This window comes from Otolemur garnettii, unplaced genomic scaffold (genome assembly GCF_000181295.1).
Source record: "Otolemur garnettii isolate 467f Iridium unplaced genomic scaffold, OtoGar3 scaffold00008, whole genome shotgun sequence".
Classification (NCBI taxonomy): Eukaryota; Metazoa; Chordata; class Mammalia; order Primates; family Galagidae; genus Otolemur; species Otolemur garnettii.
In genome coordinates this window covers 5,451,163-5,464,910 of record NW_003852403.1, presented here as the reverse complement: position 1 = coordinate 5,464,910, position 13,748 = coordinate 5,451,163, and the positions used below count along the sequence as shown (strand labels likewise).

Below are 13,748 nucleotides of genomic sequence, written 5' to 3'. Positions count from 1 at the left end.
CTTGAGCCACAGGCGCCAAGCCATGACATTTCAAATGTTTTGCTGCTTGCTGCTCTATAACATGGATGTCCAGCTGCTAAACATCACTCACCACCCCAGTGCTAAGGCAATGACACAGAGTTTATATTAATATTTTTGTTTCAGCAGCATCCTGCTTTTGGGATACATTTCCATTTTAGTTGTGGTAATCAATGGAATTTTTTGTAATAGGCAAACCGAGAATCTCAGTGGTTAAATAAAATGTGGGTTTACTTCTTGCTCGTGTTATAGTCTGCTGCGGGGCAGGAGGGACTCGGGGTCCTGGGTTGCTTCATTTTGCAACTCCATCACTCCAGTTCCTTATTTCCAGCAGGTGGACAGGAGGGAGAGAGTGCAGACAGGGCTCACTTGCTCCTGACTGCCTCAGCCCGAGAGTGACACAAGTCTCTTCCTTCCGAGAGTACTACAGTGCCACTCATTGTGCTCTGCTGAAGAGCTCAGGTGAGCTTGGCTTGGACACCAGTTCCAGCTCCTGCAGCCTGGTTTGGCTGTGATGCTCCCTGGAGGGAAAGGGAGAAAAGATGCCTGTGGATTGGTGCTCCAGCCAGCATCTCTCTGGAATCCTTTTTGTAGACGACAACACTGTAGAGTGATATGATGGTTGCACACCATTGAGCAGTTTAAGTCATTCCTTACTAATTGGAAATCAAACCCGTTTCTTCTTTGTTCCTCCTTTTATTGTGACACACACAGCGAGTGATAAGCACATCCAGTGGCTCCTGGGGGCAGACGGTGAGGTCTGGGTCTGGGTCATGGGAGAAGGCCCTGGAGACAAGCCCTATGAAGAGATCTCTGAAGAGCTGATTGCAGAGAGGGCGCGGCTGCAGGCACAGAGGGAGGCTGAAGAGCTTTGGTGAGGGGTCCCAGGGGTGGGGGGTGGGTGGGGCCAAGCTAAGGAAAATTGTGGGAGGGAGGGAAGAGGGTTCAGTGGCTGGCTATTTTGAGCTTTGCTAAATGAGGTGACCAAAGCATCAGAATCTTGCATTGGGCTCAAATCTTGGCTCTGCCAATTTATAGTTAGCTGATCTGGGGCCTCAGTTTTCACATCTGTAGTGTGGGCATGATAGCACCCTTGCCCTACAGATGCAGTTTGGATCCACTGAAACAACATATACGACAGGCTTTTGTTTTTGCTCTCACTGTGTTAGCATGGGAACAGTCCAACAGTTTGGATTCACGTTTGTTATCAGCTTGCTCCTTGTCAAGTTACCCATTGTTCTCACACAAGATGACAGTTGAGCTCTGATGAGATTTGGAGTCAGACTCCTTTCATGAGCAAGGAGTCTCTTTTAACATTTTTTGGCCAAACTTGGAAATCCATGTGACATTGACACCATCTTCCCCCTAGTTTTTTTGTGCACTCACCCTTGACTTGAAGCTCAACAGCCCTAATTTTTAATGACAGAGTTTCAGTTGTGAAAACATGTAAACAACACTGAAAACTATAAAAAATAAAGAACAACCCACATCCACCACTAAGATAACCACAGTGAACATTTAGGAAATATATGCTTTGTGAACTGTTTTATTCACACATTGACAAATTGATTACTATAGATCCACAATGCTACTTAAGATTACTGTGTAGTACAGGCATTGTTTTACGTGAGAAACCCAATTTTTTGACCTTATTGATGGACATTTATGTAGTTTAACATTTTGTATGTTTAAAAAAATTCTCTTACAAGTATTTTTTTCTTTTTTTTTTGCAGTTTTTTTTTTTTTTTTGGCCGGGGCTGGGTTTGAACCCCCCCACCTCCAGCACATGGGGCCAGCGCCTTACTCCTCTGAGCCACAGGCACCACCCACCTTTTCTCTTTTTTTTTACATATACATGTGTTTCTTTGGTTTCCACTTTTTGCCTTTACAAAATTAAAAAGGCTTAAAATTTAATAACAATAACAATGTTTAAGATAAGGGCTAGAAACAAAAACCTCATAAAGAATGGATGAAGATAAATACATTCAGAAAAGAAATCAGACGATTGCTACAATGAAATATTGAGCAATAATAATAATGATGCAAAAAAAAGTAACATTCACATTGTCAAATCAGATTATGTCTATTACAGAATGCTTTGACTCTGAGGTTCAGTATGGAGTTAAAAGCAATTTTTATATCCATCTTTGTTTACTAGAGTAAGAAATGGAATTTCCTGGTCTTATTTTCCAAAACGAATCGGCTGGTTTATGCTTCCATACTGAGAATGCCTATTTCTCTCCACCTTTGCTCATGTTGAGTTTTGTTGCCATTATTGGTTGCTTCAATATTTGCCATTTTGCTCAACAGAGGAAAGAGACTGATCATTGTTTTACCTCAGTGTTACTTTGTGGTTCTTTAGTTTTTCATACGCGCTTATACCTGCTGCTGCTCTCTTGGAAGGAGACAGAAGGAGGCAGAGATCACCAAGAAGTTCCGGGACGCTCTGGCCAATGAGAAAGCCCGGATCCTGGCGGAGAAGTGGAAGGTGGAGATGGAAGACCGCAAGGCTGCCAAAGTTTTAGAGGAACGTATCCACGAAGAATTCAAGGTTGGTCAGTGGCTGGGGCCCCATGGGCGGCCACCTGAGGCTGGCCTCCGGTTTGGACCTGTCCTTGGCCATCGGTTGGTATTGGGCACTTTACGAGAACAGTAATCTGGCATGTCTGAGCAGTAAGGCACTTGACACACCACCTGGGCCAGTCCACTTCCTGTGCGTATGAGGAAACTGAGGGTCAGACAGGGGAAGAGGCTTGCCAAGGTTACGTATGGGGTTGGAGATGGAGTCAGCATAGGAACTCAGACCTTCTGCATCCTAAACTATGGGTCCTGAAATGAAGCACAGAAAGAACTGAGTTTCTGGTCAGACCAGCCTGTATCCAGTTCCAACTCGACTGCATGTGTACTGCTGTGTGACCTCAGGAAGCTTGCTGAACTTCTCTGAGCCTTCACTTTCTCAGTTGTCATGTTAGGGTAATAATAACACTCTGCTTGAGCAGTTTGTGAGGATTAATGGAATGATATGTACACAATTTTTGGCCTACAATAGGGAGTTATTGGTCTATCATCAGGTCCTGGCTAAAACAAATAGCAAGTTTTTCTGGCAAATCTAAGCTTTTTCAGGCAGGCATTTTAACAGGGGCCTACAGCCATCCTAGGAACATGGCCTTATGCTACTCCAAGTCATGCTAGATTTTGGCCAAGCTTCTCAGTGCAGAGGTTTATTACGTATGTTCAGAGAGTTCTTTAGCTGTCTGTTTATTGATGGCTTTTGACAATTTAAAAAATTAAAAAACCCTTTTTTCTTTACATAATGACAAAGTGAGGATGTTGACCTTTTAAACTCATTTATGTTGCAAATATTTTTCTCAGTGTTGTTTTTTCTTAATTTTGGTTTTAGTATTCTCAGATGTAAGAAGATTGACATTTTTATTAGCCTTACATATCAATCTTTCTTTTCTCTTTATTATTTGTTTCATGCTTAGAAAGATCTGTGCCACCACAAGCTTATAAAAAAATCAACATTGTTTTGTATATCATTCATGCCTTTATTTCTGTGCACCTAATTTTCCTTCCTTTTGGGGTTGCTGTGATATAAGGCTTTAACTCCATTTTCTTTCGAATGGCTAGTCAGTTGTCCCAATATTATTTATTGTGTAATCTAGTCTCTCTCTTATCATTGGACTTGCTGCCTTGATTGGATTCTTACTTTTTGCTTCCTTCTGGGTCTCTCTTTGTGGTTTCTTTTTTCTCTGATTTATTATTCCTGAGCCAGACTTAATTGTTTAATTATTGTAGCTTTAAAATAAATTTTAACATCTGTTAGGGTAAGAACCCTATCATTACTCTTCCTTTTCAGAATGTCCTTCTCTAAACTCAGCCATTTTTTCCTACCAGGGAAATTTTCAAATTATTTTGTCACTGTCCTCCCTACCCCCAACAACAAAGATCACAGTAATTTTCATTGAATTGGGGATTTTTACAACATTGAATCATTGCATCTTTTTGTTCAGGAATGTGGTAGCTTTTTTTCTGTTATTGTTAATTTTTTTAACATTGTAAATGCACTGGCCAGACATAACCCCAAACATATTCAATAACTTGTATGCTCCTATGTACTATGTAATATTATTTTGGACTATGGTAAAATTTATTTTCCTTAAATGCTCCACATTTCTTCTTTAGTTATTTATTTATTTTTTTTTTTTGGAGACACAATCTCACTTTCTTGCCCTGAGCACAGTGCCATGGCATCATAGCTCACAGCAACCTCAAACTCTTGGGCTCAAGAGATCCTCTTGCCTCAGTCTCCCAAGTAGCTGGGACTACAGGTGTCCACCACAACACCTGGATATTTTGTGGTAGCTCAGGCTTGTCTCGAACTTGTGAGCTCAGGCAGTCTTCCCACCTTGGCCTCCTAGAGTGCTGAGATTACAGGCATAAGCCACCACACCGGGCCTTTAGTTAAATTTTATGTTTAATATTTATTGTTGCTATTGTGAATGAGATTATCCCCATTATTTTTAAACCTATTCCAATTCTAGTTATATATTTGCATTGTCACTTATCTCCTTATTTAACTTTCCCATGAGCTATAATTTTCTTAGGAAGAGTCTTGTGTTTTGAAGTGAAGCAATATTTGTTCCTCAAACATTTTATTTATTCAGAAAAATTTCAAACATGCAGAAAAAGTGAAATAAAAATAAAGGGAACATTCATATATTCTCCACTTAAATTCACCAATATTAATGCTTTGCCACATTTGCATTTTATATTTATATGTCCATACACATATCCTTCCATGTCGCTCTGGTTTTACTGAACAATATGAAAGGAAGTTGTGGACATCATGGCATCCTAACTCAAGGGTTAGCAAATTCTTTTCTGTAAAGTAAGTATTTTAGGCTTTGGAGAGCCATACTGTTTCTGTCATGACTACTCAGCTTCTCACTGTAGCACAGTATCAGCCATAGACAGTAGAGAAGGGAAAGGATGTGGCCGTGTTCTTGGAGGACTATGGATGTAGGCCAGACGTGGCCTGGGAGCCTTGGCTTGTGAACTCTTGATCAAACCCTAGTAGTTCAGCATGCCTCTCCTATGAAGAAGAATGTTTCCCATACATAGCACATACATAGCACAATAACCACTGCCACATCTCTTGTACAATAATTTCATAATAATATTTCAAATCCAACCCATGGTGGAGAGATATTTAGTTTGCATTCCTGGATTTTGCATATGATTATTTAAGTCTGCTGGGGAGAAAAGCAATTCTTTTTATATATCTCTAACAAGGAGAGCCATTTGTTCCCATTTTTGGTCTCTCATTTCTCCAGACACTGGAAGGGTGGCTCTGTGGAGTTGGGATCCTGCATCTCAGTTTACAAGAAGATCATGGAGGGATTAAGTTATCAGTAAAGATTTGCTGGTTGATAGTTTTCTTGAGAACCTCTGTGACAGAGGGGATGAGAAATTGCGGAGTGCTCTGTGCCAGGGCTCACAGGGGCCAGTACAGCCATCTGGGCAGGCTCTAGGTTCACTGATGGACTCCAACATGGACTTTGGGTATTATTTATTTATTTATTTAGGTTCAAACATTGATTTGCTAACTGTGATTGTTTAAGCTCTATTAGAAATAGTAATCCTGATTTGGTATGTTTTGATTTCTAAAAGCCTTAGACAGGCAAGTCATGTCTCAGAGGCCCTAGATGGGCTCATTGGGCAGTGTCTGTTAGCAACATCAGATGAAATACTCTGGAGTTCAACAGTCCAGGTTTATGAACTGGGATATCTTTTGTTAGATCTTTCTTCCGTTTTGTTGAGCTCCCATCACAGGAAAGAGTGAAGCATAGGCTGAAACATTGTCTCAAAAGGTTTCTGTGATAGATGAAATGTGGCTGGTAGCAAATTCTTTGCTACTCCTTCCTTTGAGAAGTGAGGGGGTCTATTCTCCTGCCCTTGAGTCTGTGCCAGCCTTGCGACTAGCTTTGACATATAAAACACAGTAGAAAACTCACGTAACTTTTGAGGACAGGCTGTAAGAGATTTGTAGCTTCTACTTTTACCTCTCTTGTAATGCTCCCCATGCTTGGAGGTTGTCCCAGAAGATGCCCTACTAGCCTAAAATACCATACTGAAAGGAAACCCAAGCAACCATGGGGAGAATAGGGGGTAAGTGGAGGGACACCAAGGCACCAGACAGAGAGTAAAGCCATCCCGGTTCTGCCAGCCCATTCCAGTGAATGACCCCAACCAAGTGACTGACCCTTGTTGACCTGTTTAGATTACTTGGCTGAATTAGAAAGTTTAACCGAGGCACATTGGTAATTGAAAGCAAAAGTGAGTGGAAACTGAAAATAAAACGGGAACAGCACAAGCAGCATGAACAGAAAGTAAAAGTGATCTGCGCAAGTTTCAGTGTAACAGAGAAATTTTATTTAAGAACAAAGATAAAGTTTAGAGCACTTCCAAAGACAGACGAAAGTGGGTCCCTCTCATGAAGGAGAAGAGGTGAGAGAGATGGAGACAAGAGCAGCTGGAGGTATAAATACCTCTTCCTCTCAGTTTGAAGTTGGTTGGAAGTCTTTCATTGGCCTTCCTGTGCCGCCAAGCAGTATTGCCCTTTTCTATTGGTCATTGATTGATGTCCTCCTCTATTGGTCATCAGTTCCCTAGGTTACCTCATGCCCATATCCTTTTCCCTCTTTTGGAGAGAACTGTTGAGTGATGAATGACTCTATGGGCCCTCTAGGCTTCCTGCCATCCCCCTGGAAGCCCCTTTCTTTGTGTTCCCTCTCAGGACCGTAATACAATAGGACCGGTGTTCTTGTAATAAGAGGACATTTGGACACAGGCACACACAGAGAGGAAAGATCAATTAAGAACACAGCAGCCACCCACGAGCCAAGCAGAGGGGGGTCAGAATGGACCAACCCTGAGGATACCTTGTCTTTGGATGAGCAGCATCCAGAATGAAGGAAACGGTTTCTGTCATTCAAGCCACCCAGCCCCTGGGCATTTGTTATGGTGACCCAAGCTGATTGCTATATTCCCTGTCCAGACACTGAAGCAGCAACATGGGGGGAAGCCCCTCTGGCTCTGAAAGGCTTGGATTATTTTTTCCCTGAGACCCGCTCCTGTTTGGAACATTATGCTGGGCCAGGGATGGAGCTGCCTGGGTGGAAGCTGCCGTGGGTGGTGCCCTGTAGATTGATATGGTGACAGAGGCCCGAGATTATCAACCCCCAGGGGAGGAATGAGAAAATCACTGTGTAAACTGTGAAATGCTGTATGGAATGATTTTCATGATGCTGAGATGCTAGTGACTGATGAAGGGAAAATACAGCTGTGAGGGCCAACTCAGCTTGTTCTGCTTTGGCATCAGACAGACTTAGGTTCTAATTTTGTATCAGTCAATACCTTTCAACTCTAGTCTTCCCCATTTTCAGTCAAAGAGCCAACCCCATTTCTATTACAGCCCCACACTCTCCTGCAGCTCCCTGTCTTTGCTCTGACAACCCCAAATAAGTGACTGAGGCAAAGATCTCAGTTGATGGAGTTATAGGAAGTCAAAGTTTCAGGACGTGCCTGGGAAAAGTACAAGCTATAGATGGATCTGTGACTGTCCAAAGAGGGATTTGAGAACTTCAGTATTTAAGGGGCAGAGGCATACAGAAAGAAAACAGAGGAGTGGGGTGGGCAGAGAGGCAAGTGGCTGCATTCTTGGGAGTCCAGGAAATCTACATTTTACACAAGATAAGGTGAATGCTTGAAGAGAAAAAGCAAAGAGAAGAAAGTGTTGCCGCCCTGCCAGGTTCATCTGCCTGCTACTCAAGAGAAGGGCAACATTCAGAGACATCAGAGTTTAGAACAGAGAAACAGTTTATTCTCTATAGTGTTAAGTGGGGTGACGGGAGCAATTTTTCACATTTACCTTCTTGAGAATTGAGGGGACAAGTTTTTAAAGACAACTTGGTGGGCAGAAGATGAGACAGTTAGGGTCTGCTAAATGGCTGTCTTCAGGGTGGACTCACCAGTCCCTTGGTATGGGTCACTGGAATGTAGGACTGTGGGTGGAGTGTCCAAGACAAGCTGAGTCAGTTCCTTGGCCTGGGTGGGTCCATTACTGAGATGCAAGACCTAGAAGATATCTCAAAAACTACTCCAGGGTAAAGACGCAAACAGAGGGAACAGTGATTACTATCAAGCAAATGAGGGGACAGTGGCCGATTATCATCACTTTTTTTTTAGCTAAGCCTGCTCCTTCTCAGAGTTCTGAAGGCCCTTAGTCTAGTTCTCACCTTGTGCCTCTTCATCAGTTTGCAAAGGCAATTTCAGGGCGGTGCCTGTGGCTCAAAAGGGTAGGGCACCAGTCCCATATGCTGGAGGTGGCGGGTTCAAACCCAGCCCTGGCCAAAAACTGCAAAAATAAATAAATAAATAAAAATAAAGTCTATTAAAAAAAAAAAAAGGCAATTTCAGAAGAATCTGTTATGTAGATGTCCCTGGATAGGTGGAAGGATCGATCTTGCCTTGTCTCTGTTCTGTACTTGGGAAAATAACTTATAATCGATTTTATGAGTGTGGAATTAAACAGACTTTCCTTTTAGGAGGGAGATTTAGCCTTAGACCTCAAGTTACAATTTGCGTGTTCTTATTTAGGGGAGGCCAGCAAGGAGTTTCCTCATGAATAATCTGGGTAGGGGCAGTCCTTGTAGATGTCTCAGGCCTTTCACCTTTCTGTGGAGATCTAGCTAATACTTAATATTAGTAACAGTTATTCATTTGGAAGGAGTGCTGCATGACTCAGCCTCCAGGCCCGACCTTCCCTTCTACATAAGGAGCTGGGGGGTGGGGCTGATATTTGCATTTTCCTTTACAGTTCCTTTCTGTGCAAATGTCCCATAAGGGTCATCTGTCCCATCTCCACTTCTTCCCCCACAGTGCCTGGCCAGCAGCTGGTCTCTCCACTCCACAAGAGCTCTCTGGTCAACATCTCCGGCACATCCTGTGGCCACATCCAGCAGTCTCTCGTGGCTCCTGTGTCCTTATCTTTTGTGGTGTCTCAGCAGCCTTCAGCTCAGTTTACTGCTCTCTTTTCCTTGGAAGCCTCTCTTCTCTTGGCTAGCCCCAGACTTGCTCCTTCTAGGTTTTTATCTTACCCCTTAGCCTTCCTCCCTTTCTCTGGCTCCAACTCTTTCTCTCAACTTCTAAATGGGGGAGCTACCTGGCACCCTGATTGCTTTCTCTTAATTGCTTCTGTTCAAGTCCCAAGGCTGAGCAACATTTTCCTGGCAGGGACCTGTTGTTCAGTATCTTTAGCCAGAAGCCCCAGGCTCATGCAGCCACCAGCCTACAGCAGGCCTGAGGACAGTGGCGTCTCAGACTCATCCAGAATAACACTTTGACTACTTTTTGTCTTTTACTCCAGCTGCAATGGATAATTCTGTACTCCAAGGTGCGATTTGTTTAGCCTTTGCCCTGTTCATTTCCTCTGCCTGGAAATTTCTTGCCTCTGATTCTCACTGGGCTGCCTCCAGCTTGTTCTTCTGGTCTCAGATTGCGCCACACCTTCTGAGAGGTCTTCTGGTCACATGGCCTAAAGGAGCATTCTAGACTCTGCCACTGTGCTGTTTTAATTCTTTGTGTATTATTTATTATTTTGTGATATTTCTTGATGTCTAATTTATTTGTTTAGTGTTTTCCCTACACTGGGAGGCGAGCTCTGAGAGCATGGTGACTGGGTCTGTTTGGCTCACTGCTCAGTACCTCCAACAGGGCTGAGTCTCGCAGATGCTCAGTAAGTAATTGCTGAATGATTAGAGAAAGCCCTTAACTTCTTCAGCCCTTAACTCCAAACTCTTAGAGAATGGGTCATAAGGAAGTTGGCATTTTATCTAACTTTTAAACAATAAAAATGTGATCATTGGATTAAAGTCCTCAATCAAAGCTGTGTCAGAAGCAACAATAATCTTGCCATGTTTAAAGTGAAAGATTGAAAATTCACCTTTTGGGGGAGAAGCACAGATATAAGAGGATCTTTATCTAACAAAAGCAATCAATATAACCTGGTTCTGTGTACCCTCAATGAATCCCCACCAATGAAAACAAAACCCAGAAAATTCACATTTATCTCCCTTTGCCCCCTACTGATCCCTTAAAATAGTATCAAAGGAATAGAATAATTATAAACTATGAGGAAGGAAGATGAGAAGAGAGGAAGATAGGTAAGAAGATATCCAGAAGTCTTTGGAAGCTGGGAGGCAGAGGGAATGAGATGCGTGTTCAGTGGGGTCCCTGCAGGCTGGCGGCAGTGAGACAGCTCAGCCTAGACCCCCACGTGGCCCAGGATGTGGAGGCCTTAGATACTGTGCAGGGTGGAAATGAGAAGGTGGGGTTGGCTGCACATTTCTATGTGGAGTGGCTGGATCCATATGTCCCCATCTCCCCCTTTTTCTTCTTCTTTTTTCTTTTTTTTGAGACTGAGCCTCAAGCTATCGCCCTGGGTAGAGTGCCATGGTGTCATAGCTCACAGCAACCTCAAACTCCTGGGTTTAAGCGATTCTCTTGCCTCAGCCTCCCGAGTAGCTGGGACTACAGGTGCCGGCCACAACACCCGGCTATTTTTTTATTGTCGTTGTCATTGTTGTTTGGCAGGCCCGGGCTGGATTCAAACCTACCAGCTCTGGTGTATGTGGCTGGCGCCTTAGCTGCTTGAGCTACAGGTGCCACCTATCTCCCCCTTTTTCTGCCAGACTACTGTGTTCCTCCTTCTGGTCAGAAGGAGAGGGGACGTTGAATGGGAAAGGCACGGAGCTCAGGGTGTCAGGCAGAGTAGAGAAGGCACAACAGGGGCAGGTGGGGAAAGGGGATTACGTAAAGGTCTGAACTCTGAAGGGACCTGTGGCTTGGTTTGCCCCTAGGGATGTACAGGGCTGGAAACATTTTTTTTTGTGTGTGTGTGGGGTCTTTGTCTACGTTAAAAATTGGAGTCACATAAAATCAGCTTGTCAGCACTATTCTGATGACTCATCTCATGTGATTCTGTGATAAAAATACTGTTCTGGCCAGTTGGACTTATCTGCTTGGTAGGCTGCCTTTTGGGAACCAGGGCCCACTCACTGGGCCTGAGGATGACTCTGTCAGTATGAATCCTGGAGTTCCTTGGGGTATCTGGCCAATCCCTTGCATGGAAGAGAAGGTCAAAGTATACCTTGGAGGGAAGAAATAGAGACCAGGGCACATGCAGGACCTGGCCTGGGTGTGGGGTAATTTACCTGGATAATACTGCTTTCCCCTATCAGTCCTGGGGGAACTATTTCTGGCCCATCCTAAAGAGGGAATTGAGGGGGAAATTTATAAAGAAAGGGCCCAGGCCAGGGCCCTACTTTCATGGGTCAGTCTTGTCTATAGCCCGTCTCCTCCAACTCCTGGAATGCTGGTGGTCACTTAGGAAGATGGTGGAGAAAACATGGAATAATCTCACAGCAAGTGAAAGGGGATTTGGTGGTGTGTGCCCAGAAACGAGACCAGAGAATACAGAGGTTTAGGTCAGGTTTAATAGGTCAGGTTTAATGACAGGGCCAGAGACCTGCCTAGGCAGAGCCAAAGATGGCATTTGCACTGAGGGCAGTTAGAAATTTCCTTCCCTGTGGGGCCATAGGGGATGGAAGAATTCCACAGCTTGCTGGTGGATTCTGGGGGGCTAAGGTCCTTCTGGCTTGAACCTTTGGGGCAGGGCTAACTAGGCCCATTGTGTTCGAGAGGAGGGGCAAAGTTTTTCCGGGGCCCAGTTTGCCTCCTAACAGCAAGGACCTCTAGATGCTGACATTTGAGAGTCCCTCAGTGAACTGGTTGGTCCCTCAGGGAACTGGTTGGTGTCTCAGACGATTGCCCTACAGTGACACCCACCTCTCAACGAAGCCCTGAGCACACTCTCTGAGGCCCTGTATTCAGATATTTACTTCTCTCTTTTGAATACAGTCTGAGGAAAACCTTTTGCAGGAATGACAGGAACCAAATTAAACAAACTTAAACGAGTACACACACAGAACCACAGAGGAAACAAACCTACATCAGAGTAGGGGAGAAGAAAAAGCTCTAACATCCTCAGAGGGGGAAGTTATTGCTTCCTAAAACAAGCATAAGATTCGATGAAGAGATAGGGACCAGCAAAGAATAAGAAAGATTGAAAATGACAAATGCAATGACTGAAATAAAAAATTCAGCAGGAGGTTTGTTAGGTAAAGTCAGTGAAATCAAGCAGAAAGTAAAGCAAAAAAGACAGCGGTGGAAACGAGAGAAACAATAAGCTTGTTAGAGGACTGACTCCAGAAGACTAGCGTTTCACAAACAGGAGTTCTATAAGGAAAAACAAGAAATGAGAGGAGAGGAAATTATCAAAGAAACTCCAAGCAAGGACGCATTCAACTGCAAAGGCAAGAGACTCCAGATTGAAGTACCCTGGAGTGTCCAACACAATCAATGAAAGAAAATCCCCTTCAAGGCTCATCGTTAAAAAAAGTTTAGACATCAGAGTTAAAGGCTTCCAGAGAGGAAAATGAATGCCTTATGCAGAAGGGTGAGAATGAGAGAGGTAGTGCTGAGAAGACAAGAAGACTTCACCATTCTGCAGGAAAATGGTTTTTTATTTATTTATGAGTTTAATTTTTTTTTGGAAAATGGTTTTTAATACATTTCTATGAGTAGCTAAATTAGCAATTTCAAGTGAAAGTGGCACATAGATATTTTCAGAGGAGTAGAGACTCAGAACGCATCTCTGTGTATTCTTACCCGAGATACACCACTGCAAAGTGAGGGCATGGCCAAGAAAGAAGCAGGAGCTCCAATCAAGGAAGGCCAGAGGCAGGTCGTAGGAGGATGCGTGGAGAAGAGAGGCAGGTGGCAAACAGCTCAGATGGAGAGGAAGGAAAGATGGCACCTGGGGCAGACAGAGTCTCAAGTTGTCCCGCTGGGTAGAGTACTGTTGTGTCACAGCTCAAAGCAACCTCCAACTCTTGGGCTTAAGCAATTCTCTTGTCTCAGCCTCCCAAGTAGTTGGGACTACAGGCGTCCACCACAATGCCTGGCTACTTTTTTGGTTATAGTTGTCATTGTTGTTTGGCAGGCCCAGGCTGGATTCAAACCCGCCCGCTTCAGTGTATGTGGCTGGCACCCTGGCCGCTGAGCTACGGGCCCCTAGCCTGTATCACCTTTTACAAGAAAAAGCACTTGGTTACACATTGAAAAAGGTTTACTATAGGTGAGAGAAGTTTGGGAAAATTCAATATTCAGATTCAAGATAAAACAATTCTAAAAACAAGAAAAAACAAAAGAAATCATTGCCAGCTTGGCGCCTGTAGCACAGTGAAGATGGTGCCAGCCACATACACTGAGGGTGGTGGGTTCGAACCCAGCTGGGGCCAGCTAAACAACCGCAACAAAAAAATAGCTGGGTGTTGTGGTGGGCACCTGTAGTCCCAGCTACTTGGGAGGCTAAGGCAAGAAAATCATTTAAGCCCAAGAGTTGGAGGTTGCTGTGAGCTGTGATGCTACAGCACTCTACTGAGGACAACATGAGACTCTGTCTTAAAGAAAAAAAAAAAAGAAATGATTGCAAAGAGAAAAGCTGTCATATCATCATATTTTAATGACTGGAAGATGACATTAATTGTAAAAACATTGTTTTATGAAGAAAACTTCTTGCCTATTAAAAATGCAAGCTGTTGGCT

The 13,748-nt window shown here is 43.7% G+C and overlaps 1 protein-coding gene across 1 annotated transcript in view; it reads left to right on the top strand.

Annotated features, from left to right (window-relative positions):
- The first annotated feature begins 655 nt into the window (after window positions 1–655).
- SH2D4B (SH2 domain containing 4B) overlaps window positions 656–13,748 on the top strand; it is a 52,622-nt gene continuing 39,529 nt past the window's right edge. The window contains exons 1-2 of the mRNA XM_023509475.1: window positions 656–892; window positions 2,422–2,569. Of these exons, the coding sequence (XP_023365243.1) occupies window positions 792–892; window positions 2,422–2,569 (249 nt within the window). The 5' untranslated portion in view covers window positions 656–791. The remainder of the gene's footprint in view (window positions 893–2,421; window positions 2,570–13,748) is intronic.